At 43.0% G+C, this 13,848-nt stretch overlaps 1 protein-coding gene across 1 annotated transcript in view; it reads right to left on the bottom strand.

Annotated features, from left to right (window-relative positions):
• Nucleotides 1–13,848, bottom strand: part of LOC146618083 (polypeptide N-acetylgalactosaminyltransferase 14-like) — a 264,598-nt gene that overhangs the window by 44,743 nt on the left and 206,007 nt on the right. The window contains exons 11-12 of the mRNA XM_085372113.1: nt 12,909–13,012; nt 1,708–1,834 (exon numbers count right to left, since the gene is read on the bottom strand). Of these exons, the coding sequence (XP_085228239.1) occupies nt 1,708–1,834; nt 12,909–13,012 (231 nt within the window). The remainder of the gene's footprint in view (nt 1–1,707; nt 1,835–12,908; nt 13,013–13,848) is intronic.

The raw sequence follows: 13,848 nt of genomic DNA, 5'->3' as shown, positions 1-13,848 counted from the left end.
TTTCTGTTCAAACTCTTTGACAGGGGCAGAATAAGAATACAGCTTATGCTAATAGGATAATATTGTGCTCGCAGCTCAAAGGCTCCCAGGCAGCTGTAAATCCACTTTAACAATGATGGGAGCATCATTTGGAGGCTGCAACACACACACAGCTCCGAATGGCAATGCTGCATGTCTGTTTCCTCTGCATGCCACAGCAATTCAGTCACACAAAAGTGATCTCGTATTATTAGTTAGGCAGGAAGGTTAGCGCATGCTCGAGGATTATATAAATTTACAAAAAAGTCAGATATGTTATTAATTCAGTACCAAAGTTCGTTAACAAACAGTATTTAGGCTAGAAGGTCAGCACCACGGAGATAGCAGAAACTAGACAGACACGATATTCCTCACATAATTAATTTACCTCCAGCATATTAAATTAAAGATGTTGAGTGACTGAGCAAACACAGAAGGTAGGACTTGCATAATGTTAATAACAGCTGCAATGGTATAATATAAATCAAAGATTCTGTGGGAATATGAGTTTGCACATATCCTCAAAGGGGATCCGTTATTCTTGATATTTATGCAGCTGCATTTTAGAAAGTGAAGACAAAAAAAGTGAAGAAAAGAGCCAAATATGAGCCAAGTATGAATGAGACCACTGATGGAAGAAAGTAAACTTCTTAGCTGTGAGATTTAATAGCAAAGCTGAGGCTGAATTCTTGTCATTCCTATGACCAGCTAGTCTTTAGACCCAGTATATGCAGGTCTGAAGACCACTTTTTCTGGACTTTGGGTTAGAGCTGATTCTATTTTGGTAAACGTTTTATTTTTGCGTTTGATGTTTTCCTTGGATGCAATCAAAGCCTGCTCAAATGTGATTGGTCCAGTTGAGTACAAGCAGAAACCCTCTGCTTCTTCTTGTCCCGAGCCTACAGATACACTTGGAAGGGTTTATTTATTGAAAATATATTTTCACTGAATTTTTCCAGGAGAGAGTTCAAAAGCATTGGAGTGTGGACACAGACGGCTGCGTGTTAACACTGTGATCTTCTAAATGTCAGGAACAGAGCAGATTCCTTCGGTCCAAATGGTCATTATAGTGATTCACTGTCGACTCATGACACTGAGTCAATAATGAGTGAGCAGACGGGAAAAAAAATACATTTGTTTGCTGCAAGAAGTGTAGCACTTTAAAAAATTGTGATACTTATAACTTTGTTCAATCTAACATTGAATTTCTCAAATATTTCTTATACATGGCAAAAAAAAAGAAAAGAAAAAAAAAAGAAACATAAGCCATTATAGATCAGTTTCATCTGCTTTAGTACAAATGAAAGTGACAAAGAAAGGCATCAACACAGCAGCAACAGGAGCCACCTCTTGGTATCTCCTCCATGCTCTTGAGTCTGTTCCCAGAGATTAAACAAACCTTACAATATTGTGGAGGAGCTGGGCTACATGTGCAGCCTAAATTTGCTGCAGGTATCGTCTCATACTATCAGCAGTGACAAGGAAACGAGCAAAAAGAAAAAGTAGAAAAAACTCAGTCAGGAGGAATAAGAAGAGGGTCTGTTGCCACCTCTCCAACACCTCTGTTGTCCCTCTGAATTGCACCGAAACAGGTGAAGTGAATTCACAAAGGTTCATGCTCAAGTATTACTGATTTTTTTGTTAAACCGTGATAAAAATAGTTCTATAAATTATCCTTCAGACACTTACTTGATGTATGTGTTGGCGTTGCCTTCAGGAAACACATATGGGTGTTTCTTCCTGAAGACGTGACCCACTCTGCTGCAGGGCAGGATCTCCAGACTGCCGCCACACTGCCAAACCCGGAATGAGATCTCTGCACACAACACAAACAGACATAAGAAAGACTTTTAAATTCCCTGATATTGATATATGAAGCGATTATTAAAGTTTCACTAAAGCTGTATAAAATGTCAATCATATATATTTAATCTCTGTAATATTCTGGATATTTATAATTGAGCTATTTGTTATATTTTGTAACTCTGTAATATATTGTATTATTTACTTTAGTTCAGTCTGTTACTGTTCCTGTTGTACTGAAAAATGTAAATAAAATCACTGATAATTTTGGTTTGGTTTTCATGCAGCTGTGACAAACTGTAAACTTAAACAATCTGAGCTGATCACTGGGAGCAGCTTTGATTATTTTGTATTAATGGCATAAAGTTGATGATGAGAGTTCTTATAGTCAAATACAGAAACGTCTCAAAATAAAATAATGACGAAGAGTAAATCTGTCTGTAAGACTTTAATGAAACTGAAGGCTTAATATCTAATAAAAAGCCTTACAGCAAAATTTGATTGCAAAGTCAAAAATAATTAAATTCAGGTAGAGACATTTCGTATATGAAGACGCGGGATGTTTTTGTTTAAAGATATTCAGGCATCCAGCTCAATTAACTGCCATGAATGGTAAAATTATACTTATTCAAATATTTCTCTGTATTTTCACTAATGCTCAACTGTAATAAGAGGGATCAGAAAAAAAGTATTTATGACTTGGCTGAAGTAGCTTTATTCAGTGATGTAAGTTTTATTTTTCTTGTTTTTTTAAAGCTAAAGTTGTGGGGGGGGGGGGGGGGGGGGGGGTTCTCTTTTATCCTAAACAAAATGACAATTGACCCAAGAATGCTCATCCCTTACACAAAGCCAAGAATAGAGTTATCTGTTCTGTGTATCTTTATCAGTGTCACTATGTAATTTTTCAAAAATGTTTTATTTCTTCTGCGAAGCACTTTGTGATGTTCTGCTCTTGAAAGGCACCCTAAATAAATGTCGCCTTTCATCCTAAGCTTTGTTTTTTACAAAGCACCTGTCACACAGCCCAAAGTGCTTCAAATGGCATGGCTGAAGCAGTAAATAATAAATGTTGCACTTCAAAATCCCCTTTTCAGTCTATCCTTCACGTCCTCTATCAGAGGCCTGGGAGCTTGAGGGTCCAACACAGTATCGTTGCTGTTCCTAGGACTGCGCTCTTCTGGACAGAGATCTCAAATGTTGTTCCTGGAATCTGCTGGAGCCACTCGCCTAGCTTGGGGGTCACTGTACTGAGCGCCCTGATTACCACTAGAACCACTGTTACCTTCACCCTCCACATCTTGTCAAATTCTTCTCTCAACTCTTGGTACTTCTCCAGCTTCTCATGTTCCTTCTTCCTGATCTTGCTGTCATTCAGTATAGCTACATCTATCACTACGGCCATCTCCCTCTGTTTATCCACCTCTAATATGTCTGGTTGGTTAGCCATCACCAGTTTGTCTGTATGTATCTGGAAGTCCCACAGGAACTTAGATCCGTCATTCTCAACTACCCTAGGTGTCCCATTTTGACCTCAGGACTTGTTCCTGTTGGTCACTTGGTTATGGTGTTCGATGTATGCCCTGCCTGCTAGCATCTTGCACCCTACTGTTATGTGCTGGATTTTCTCAAGGGCAACTGTACACAGCCTGCACCTGGGGTCTTGCCTGGTGTGATAGACCCCTGCCTCTATGGATCTTGTACTTGGAGCTTGCTTCTGTGCTGCCATGATTAGTGCCGCTTTCCTGCCTTTCAGTCCAGCTTTGTCCAGCCACTGGTAGGATTTCTGATTGTCAGACAGTTCTTCTATCTGCTGGTGGTATCTGCAAGGACCTGTCCTTACATGTCCTTATTGCACCTCTTTTTTCTTGGATTTTTGCTGCCTGAAGTATTAACTAAGCATGCTGTCAGTGAAGGCCATCTTCCTGATGTGCTCATGGGTGTGGATGTTCAAGCTAGTCCTCAGCCTCTTTCATTGCACTTAGTGTACAGTCTCAGGGTGCTAGGCTTGGGGTGAAACCCTCCATTCATGGTCAGTAGCTTCCTTGTCTTGATGTCTGTGGCTTCTATCTCCTCCTTTGGGCACCTTATTATCCCAGCAGGGTACCTGATCACTGGCAGGGAGTAGGTTTTGATAACCCGGATATTGTTCTTAACATTTAGCTGACTCTTCAGGACTTGCCTCACTCTCTGCAAGTACTTGGTGGTTCTAGCTTTCCTAGCAGCCTGTTAGTGGTTCCCATTTCCCTGTGGGATTCCAAGATACTTGTAGCATGATCCCATAAGTTCTTTCTTCCTTCCCCCTGGTTAACGAGGAGGTGGCTAACGATTGCTCCATTCTGTAGTCGGTATCCATAGCCAGTCTTGTCAGTGATCTCACTGAGGGGGTTCAGGCCTATACAGAACAGCAGTGGGGACAGACTACCTCCTTGGTAGATCGTGCACTTGATGGTGACTTGTGCTATGGGCTTGAAGTTGGCCTCTAGTGTTGTACGTCACATCCCAATGGAGTTCCTGATAAAGGTTCTTAGGGTCCTGTTGATCTTGTTTATTTCTAGGCATTCCAGGATCCAGGTGCAGGGCACTGGAGTCATAGACCTTCTTGTAGTCAATCCAGGTAGGGCACAGGTTGGTCAGTCTGGACTTGCAATCTCAGAGGTACTGTCCATAGTACTCCGTTCACATTATCTAGCAGATCCTCAGATGGTACTTCACTTAGTCTTAGTAACCAGCTACGGAGGATCCAGGTTTCAAGCTTTGCCATGATACCCTCTCTCAGGACAGTTCCTCAAGCACTCAACAATCCTCCTTCCATTGCACTTGGGGCTTGGTACCCAATCTCGGGTGGAGGTGATGATATCGCCCCCATGAGCCGTCATCCTGGCTCCCCCTTGCCGTAGCATTAGTGTTGTACCTTGTCAAACTCTAGACATGAGAATATTTCCTTCTACTGAATGTTGGAACACTGAGCTACTAGTGGTTTGACTGTCAATCTGGATGCTGGGTATCGAAGATTCCATAGATCCCTCATCCTATTCATCCTATTCATGTAACCCCTTCCACTTCCACTTTGTGGGGCGATCGTGGCTCAAGAGTTGGGAGTTCGCCTTGTAATCGGAAGGTTGCTGGTTCGAGCCCCGGCTTGGACAGTCTCGGTCGTTGTGTCCTTGGGCAAGACACTTCACCCATTGCCTACTGGTGGTGGTCAGAGGGCCCGGTGGCGCCAGTGTCCGGCAGCCTCGCCTCTGTCAGTGCGCCCCAGGGTGGCTGTGGCTACAATGTAGCTTGCCATCACCAGTGTGTGAATGTGTGCGTGAATGGGTGGATGACTGGATATGTAAAGCGCTTTGGGGTCCTTAGGGACTAGTAAAGCGCTATATAAATACAGGCCATTTACCATTTACCATTTTCAAGCAACTTAAAGAAGTCCAGACGCTTTTCTTTGTAAGCTCATTTGACTACAATGACCTGGATGACTGAGAACCTTCACAGACATGGGGTTCATTTTAAATGTCTAGAACAAGCTTCACTAAAGTAAGAGGTGGTGTTAGGGATGAAACCAGTTTTAACATACTTTTGGGAGGCAAACATCAAGTGTGTCAGGTTAACTGGTTAAATTTACCTCCATTCTGTCTCTCACGCTTATTTATTTGAAGTGTTGTCCTTTTTTTCTATTTTGTATCTTTTCTATTCGGCACATCACAGCTAAGTGGGACAACCCTCCCTAAATATTTGATGACACACTGATGGACTCTGATTTGTTTGTTTGAGTTATGTGTGTTAGAATGTGTGTGCGGATGCATTCATATGACCTGCTTACACTGTGCTCATTCTCTGATGTGAGCACTGCAACACAGATGAAAGACAAAACTAACTTCACTTCATTTCACATCATTCCTCGTGTGTGTGTTAATTCTCAGAGTTTCTATCTGTCCACAGAGAAAAAAAGAAACAAGCGTTCCCCCAAAGAAAGAGAAGCTGAAAATTTCACAAAGTTTTTGCAGTAACAGGGGGGAGAGAGGGAGAGTGAGAGCATGGAAGAGAGAGGAAGTGAAAATTAGAGCATGGACTGGTTTGATGAGGGAGAGGAGGGATGGAGGCAAAGGTGAAACACGAGAGAGTACAAAGGAGAACAAGAGAAGTCAGCAAGATGCTGAGATACTGACACAGAGCCTGTGAGACTGACAGAAACATGACAGAGAGCAAATGAGTGTGTGTGTGTGCTTGTGTGTGTGTGTGTGTGCGTGTTTGTGTGTGCGTGTTTGTGTGCGCACGTTTCTCAAAGGGAGATGAAAAACAGGCTAACCATCTTTCAGTGATCAGAGAAAAGGCAGCAGTATAACAATCACCAAACTGAATTCAACACCATAGACACCCACAGACAGACACAAACACACACACACACACACACACACACACACACACACACACACACACACACACACACACACACACACACACACGCACAGTTCAGATGACTGGAGGCAGGTAGCAGCAGGAGCGCCAGATGCTGCTGCTGGATGGATGTCAGAAGGTAAAGACTTTTTTTTTGTTGAATGAAAACTTCACCTTTGTTTCTGGCAGTTATCTCACTAATTTAATCATCCCTCTGTCTTTGCAATCGGCTCAGCTGTCTGTGATCACACAGTCAACACCAGGGAAACTGTTCAAGTCATGCATCTGATGCAGTGCTAGGTGTATGCTAAAACTACAAGCTGTTATCTCCTCACTTTCCCCCCTCTGTCACTCCACTATTACAAATCTGAATTCAAATCTGATTTAAATTACTGAGCAGTCGCCTTTAAAGTTGTCTCCTTCGGGCACAGCTGTCCTCCTACTTTTAGATCATTATCTCAAATTCTGTATGCGTCAATGATGCTCACTGGATACCCACTATTGTGTCGAAAGGCCAAACCTTCAACTTGAATTTAATTCTGTGGAAAAGGACAAGGTTACAGAGAGCATCTGGTCGAGCTCGTGGTAAGTGAAGGTTGTGCTGTGTGCTAGGGTACAGTGGCACATGCACAGTTCAGCTGGTTTGCAATAGATGTTATCTTTCAGACACCACTGGACATGATGGTATAATTCTGCCATGACAGTGTGACTCTGGGCAACAATGTCTTTGTGTGTTGTGAAAGTCAAAACAAAATGGCAAGTATGCTCGTGTTACAGTTTTTTACAGCCGCTAGGACACATTTCTCAATACTTAGGTCACGTTTGCAAAACTCCTCACACAGTGAGCACAACAGAAGTCTATGTGGGCTAAACTGAGGACCAGTTATCATTGCTTTGGCACAAAATGCATTCAATGACTACATCTCTCAAATTTCATGAATTATCTTCTCACTCAGACACAACAACTGCCAAAAATCTTTGTACGTACAGGACATTTTGCATGTGCTTACATACTGTTGTCAAAACTGTTAAACTTATGGCCAAAACAATAACACAATGCAAAACTTGAAAAGACAGCAAAATTCAACAGCAATATTTTATTGAAACATATTTTAAATCTAAAAATGCAGTTTAACCAGCCACAGCTGATTCTCATTGCAGATGAACATCTGCACAGGTGTTACTCCTTCAATTGTTCAACTCCTTCAATTCTGGCAGCCAGAAGATTCTTTCCTAGGTGTGTTGCCCTAGATGACATAAGATGTGATGTGGATGAGAACCTGTGGCCAAATGGAGAAGACCGAGTAGATTAGCATTACTATTGTATGTGTATCAGTGGATGGTGTGTATACAAATTCTTGTATTTTGGGATTACTTAGTGCAAAAAAATAGAAATACATAAACAAATATTAACGAATTCTGCATGATGTCTGATTCATTCCAGTAACATATATTGAAATTATAAACAGAGATGTGTCCTTGTTTTACACAAGAAAACACTGTGTAATGCTACGTGTTGTTAGTGTTTTTCAGGTCATTGTTTTGTGGGTGACAAAGTGTGTTTGTCGGCTGTCAACCTTTGCTAGTGTTCTGGAAGAATGAGTTTATTTGAGACCTGAATGAAGTGTTTTGGTAGTTGTAGTGCATTTTGAATGTGAAATGAACTGCTTTGCCAAGCTGACGGTCAGTTAGGAGGATTGTGTGAAGAGTTTTGCAAAAGTGACCTAAGTATTGGGAAATGTGTCCTAGCGGCTGTAAAAAACTGTAATACCCCTGACCTGATGCTTAACCTTCAAACTTGCACACTGAGTCTCTGTTTTTCCTGAAAACTGCTGTTTTGTCTCAGAGCTGCAGACAGACACAGTTCTCATCACAAGTGATGATACCTGACATGAAACTCGAGTCTTCTTGACACTGAAGTTGGTGCAATTTCGATTCATGTGGTGAAATCACAGACTGTAGGTGTAAGCCATCAAAATGGGACATCCATCATATAATAGCCATCTAAAAATTTCAGCAGCACTGGAAGCACAATGAGGAATTAAATTTAGGCATGCTTATTAACTATGGCTGCACCTCGCACTGTTATTTAAGATTGATTATGATTAGGAAATAATAGCAGCGTTTGGTATAAAATGAAAAAAGCAAACTAGCCCATTTCCTCCTTCAAGTGAAAGCTAACGTTTTAAATATTTAACTAAAACCATAAAAAACATGAATCTTGCATTAAAGCATCATCCTGCCAGTGAACATGACAACCACACAGATTTGCTCTGGGTAAATTAATCATTTCTGAATGTTGGTGGTGAGAAGACAGGGTTGCTAAAACTATAGTGAAGAAAATACAGTTTAGATGTGAAACAGTAGAACTGCAGGTGAAGAGGAGGTTTGGCTTTCTTGTAACCGAAGCACTGAGCTCATTAAAGCTGATCATGATATAGTGCCTTATCTCTGGGCAAATTAGACCTTTGTGTGCAATGGAACAAAGTGATACGGTAACTGCTTTATGGCAATTCTGGGTTTTTATAGGAATTGGCATTAATGTGATGAATACCTTTAATTTGTTAGGTACCAAATTTATTGAACATGAGAGAAACTCATACCCGCTAATAATTCATCCACTCACTGATTCTGACCTGATTTTTTCCCTTAAGGTAATAATCCTACAAATTTTGTGACGATGTTCAAGTTTGCAGACATCCAGCAGGTTTCTCTGTGATGTTATGATGTTTTTAGATGGTCAGTTTGGCGACTTATTTTGTAGTTACACAGGAGAAGTCAGTTCATTTCTTTTTTTTTTTTTTTTTTTTTTTTTCCGCCTGTCCCATTTGGTTCTTTAGCCATCAGAATTGTTGTCTGAAGACCAACAAGGATACCCAATGGATTTACTTTGCCAAATGGATCATCGTGGCATTGCCGTATTGGTCCATTTGGTCGATCTTTGTTTTTATTATTTATTATATTTTATTTTCAGATGTTACAGACGGGACAGACATGAGTGAGAGATAGGAAAGGGAGAAAGAAAGAGGAAGGAAAGGAAAAACAGAAGGGGAGAGGGACAGTGAGAAAGGGGGGGAGAAAAAAAATAAAAATCTCCTGGATCACCTGTTGAGAGAAGAATAGAAAACAAGCAAAAAAAGACAAAAAAAACAAAAAACAAAGCAACATACTAAACACAACACCATCGCATTAATCTAGCTAAGTGTAAACAGCAGTAAATACTAAATATTCAATGTTGTTGTGCAGCACGCAGGACAGATGTGCTTCGAAGTAGCAGCCAAGAAAGGTGTAATTTGGGTCTACGAGCAGTGAACACCCGTGTGCATACCTGTGTGGATCAGCGCGCTTGTATTCCAAAGGTTTCTCCATGTAACAATCTGCTAGGGAGTGTGGGGGGGCCACAGCCCCGTCCTCCAGGGTGTGAAGCAGGTATGGAGGAGATCAAAACTCCAGACATCCAGAGGCCCCCAGAACACAAGAAACCATGGAAGACCAACAGAGGGGCAGCCGCGCCACTGTTCCAGTAAGAGCTGAGGAGAGTCCCAGATGAGGGTTCACTCAGCAGCCGCGGAGCAGAAGCCGGGGGAGTTGCAGTGACGCGCCCGTGAGCTCCGCCGGCCGCCAGCTGTGCCTGAGTGACCGAGCCCCAGGCCGAGAGGCCGGGGGCACCCCACCCCCGAAGGGGCCCGAGCGAGCCCCAGGCTCCAGGCCCCGATAAGCGGCCGCCAAGGAGTGAGCCGGTGTGTACCTGGACGCCCACCCCCAGACACAAAGAACCACCAATGCACCGACACCTGAGGGAGTCCGCCACCGGCAGGGGAAGTGGTGGTAGGTGGAGATAGGCCTCCAAACCTTGGAGGGCTTGAGGTGTCCCCAGAGAGGTGGCGTCTGATACCCAACCTGACATATAGACACAGACATACAGGCACACACAGACACAAACATCCATTCCCCCCCTCATGCTCTCATATGCACTCACTCCACACTCAACCAACGTGGAGACAGACATAAAGAGACGCTGTACACACGATCACACTCCCCAAGCGTACTCTACAAACCGGGTCTAGGTGCCCTTGCTCCTGGAGGGGGGAACTGCACCTAGACCCAGGTGGTGTTACCCTTTTCCCTGCGGTGGGGAGAGGCAGACCACCCCGACTCCGTAGCAGCAGGGAGGCCCCACACTCCAGACCGCAGTCGGACGGCCAACTCCACCTAGCCCTCCTGCTCCAGCAGGCCGCAGAGAATGGGGGTGGGAGAAGACTCCAAACCTCCCTCCACCCGCTCATTGTAGTGTTGATGCATATGTGTTCTAAGGTGCAATTAAAACCCAGGAGGGCATGGAGCTACCTGCCAAGGAGCAGCAGGTAAGCGCATAGTCCCTCCTGCTAGCCCTCAATGACTAAGTGTATTTAAAATTGAGAGGTGGGCAACGACGCCAGGGGTGAGGTGTACACCCTGATGGTAATTTGGACTCCGTGATTGTGCCCACCCCCAAGATCCTATATGTATGTGTAATGAGAGTGTGAATAATGTGAATGTCTAAGTTGTGGGATAAAATTGAGGCAGAGGCAGCCAGAAGGGGACAGAGGGGGGGGTAGCCTCCTCTGCACCCTGGTGACATACCCCTACTCCAAGGCCCTGCATGTGTGGGTGGTTGTGGTGGAGCGGGAAGAGAGAGGCAGCTGGAGATGGGGAGGGAAGGAAGGGAGGGGCAGGTAACCCCTCCCTGGGGCCAGCTCCCCCGCTGACCCCAGTAGGCACTCCCACACTCCGCGACCCGCCAGGGAAAGGGGGCCCAGGCCCATCCAGACCGGGGCCCAGTGCAGCAGCGCCTCCCGGCCCCACAGAGCCCGGGACAGTCCACCCAACCCCACCACAGAGAAAACTGCACCCACCCCATCATCCACTCATCTTCCAGACTACATAAGACAGTAAACGCCCAGGCTGAGATCTTCCTCCACCTCTCCTGTATCTCCCCCTCCTGCAGAGAGAGTTCCTGAAGAGAGGAAAGCTCCTGCAAGATGTGACCATCTCCCCCACCAGTTGAAGAGCCCCCCCAGGTGGTTCGACGCACCGGCGGCACCCCGCTCCAGGGCCGGGCCCCTCGCCCTGTTATTTAAGATTGATTATGATTAGGAAATAATAGCAGCGTTTGGTATAAAATGAAAAAAGCAAACTAGCCCATTTCCTCCTTCAAGTGAAAGCTAACGTTTTAAATATTTAACTAAAACCATGATTTTTTCCCTTAAGGTAATAATCCTACAAATTTTGTGACGATGTTCAAGTTTGCAGACATCCAGCAGGTTTCTCTGTGATGTTATGATGTTTTTAGATGGTCAGTTTGGCGACTTATTTTGTAGTTACACAGGAGAAGTCAGTTCATTTCAATAAACGTAAAAAAATCCTACATGCGTTTTTCCAGTGTTAAAAATCAGCGCAACTGGCAGTAAGCTGCATGTTGCAAACATTAGCAAATAAGATTGAGTGCTTGACTAATATTTTTTCCTGCTTATATTTTGTACCTTGAGAAATAATAATGAATGCAGTCGTTATTTAATTTAACACAGAATACCTTAATTTGCCACAGAAGAGAAGAGACGATAAGGGAAGAGAGAAGAAGAATCTGTAGAATTTGTTAACTCCTTACATTTGGTAATAACTCCTCTGATAAAAGGACCAATCTGCGTTACTTGATGTGTTTTTGCATAATGTGAAATCTGCAGGGAAGAACACCTTATATTTGGACTTTTAAATGTTTTGGGATAAAGGATCAATCACACAACCATAAAGCAAAATGCAATAAATAACAAATCATATAAAACATAAAAAACACTGTTCAAAAGACCAGTGGCAGCTAGGACAAATGCATTTTTAAGTCTGCACATTGGCATTCAGTAAATTAAACGTTTTTGGCTAACCTGGCTACGATCAGCCAGGTTAGAGTGGACCTGATCCCATACAAATGACTCAGGTTATCCTGCTGTTTTGATGCACATTGTAAGTACACCTTGCACTAAATCATTAAAAATGCATGACAATCATCAGTCATGGTTCGAACTCGAGCTAATTTAATTGCACTTATGTCTGAATCAGTTTTATGGCCCTCGTACTGACAAAGACACCATCCACAGCCTGACAGAAGACACATTTGGACCTAATCTGATTTACTTTGGACTCTTATGCCCAGTCATGGCACAGGAAAATAGTCTGTGGGCTAATCTGAGCTGAGCTCCAGATGTGGAGTTGTGACTGTGTCACTGTGGCCAGACTCACCCCGAAGCAACACTGGCAGTTAAAGCCTAATGCAGCTCATAGGAAACTGAAAATGTGGGCCTCCTTTGGTCCAAAGATACATTCCAGTTTCTTTGCAGTGAGAGTGGACTGACTGAATGTAAATAAACCAAAAGATACTGATGAAAATGCAGCTTGAGCTATTTATTTTGTGTTTCATAAATGGATGGTTGACTTTTTGCTAATGTTAGGATATAATGGTTTCACTGGTTTAGTCCATTTGAGATGGGTGGTCTGTAACAACAAAAATAAAATGATTTTAAAAATGTAGAAGTGGCAAAAATGTAATTACTCAACAGAAAACATCATTAATATTACTGCTTAAACCGTTAATATTAGTTTCCAATGTTTTACGAGTTCCCTCTAAACTTCACAGCACCTTTCTTCCAAGTACGATGACTCACCAAAGTTCTCACCACCCCAAATGTCCATGGCAGTGTCGTATTTTCCAAGGTGATTGAACCAGGACCTGTCAATCACAAACAGTCCGCCTGCAATGATGGGGGTCCTGTGAGAGAAACAACAAAAGGGGGAAAATAAGGGAGTCACAAGATGAGAAAAACATTTCCTTGTAATTTGTAATTAAGTCCTAAGCATGTCTACTAGATTTATGTCTCACTACTGACCCGAAAACATCCAGAGATGACAAAACAGATTAAAAAAAACATTTATGAAAAGGGAGTTTCAAAAGCATAAATCTTCACTACCTTCACTACCCTAACTTTTTAGCTACACATAAACATGTGAAAGAAAAGTAAAAGCTTCAGCCCTCACACATGCTTGTGCTGCTTACATTTGTCCTCACATTTCTCCAGAATCTCATCAGATCTAATCCAAACACGAGGAGCTCCTGTGTAGTTTCTCTTTGAGTTTTGCCGTTTCCTTTCTGTTTGCCATAACGCAAACACACACACACGCAATCACACAGACACATGCAGGACAATGAGACGACTGAATAGCTGAAGGCCAGCACGCGCCATCAAATACCCTCTGTTTATCAACAATTATCCCGCTGTCATCGCCTGCAAATAGCACCCCGAGTGTGTGTGTCTGTATGTGGGTGGCAGAACATAAACTCTTTTCAAGCTCAATTTGTCCTTGTGTGTTTAAAGGAATGTAGCAGTGTGTGTGTGTGTGTGTGTATAAGACTTTGACTGCAGAAAGTGAGGATGTTAAATGGCATAAAATAACTTGGCAAATGCAATGAATAGGATGAGACAAACAAGACTGCGTTTATTTGTGGACATTTATGTGTATGTGTCCCTATCTTTATGAGGACTGATGCTCGAGGGCTATTTTTTCTCTAGAGTGTCGAGGCCGATCGGACAACACCACACAGTGCAG

The sequence above is a fragment of the Diplotaxodon limnothrissa genome, linkage group LG15 (genome assembly GCF_057381915.1).
Source record: "Diplotaxodon limnothrissa isolate DT_005_m linkage group LG15, D_limnothrissa_male_GT1.1, whole genome shotgun sequence".
Taxonomy (NCBI): domain Eukaryota; kingdom Metazoa; phylum Chordata; class Actinopteri; order Cichliformes; family Cichlidae; genus Diplotaxodon; species Diplotaxodon limnothrissa.
The sequence above is the reverse complement of the archived record's forward strand: the minus strand, read 5'-3'. Positions and strand labels throughout refer to the sequence as shown.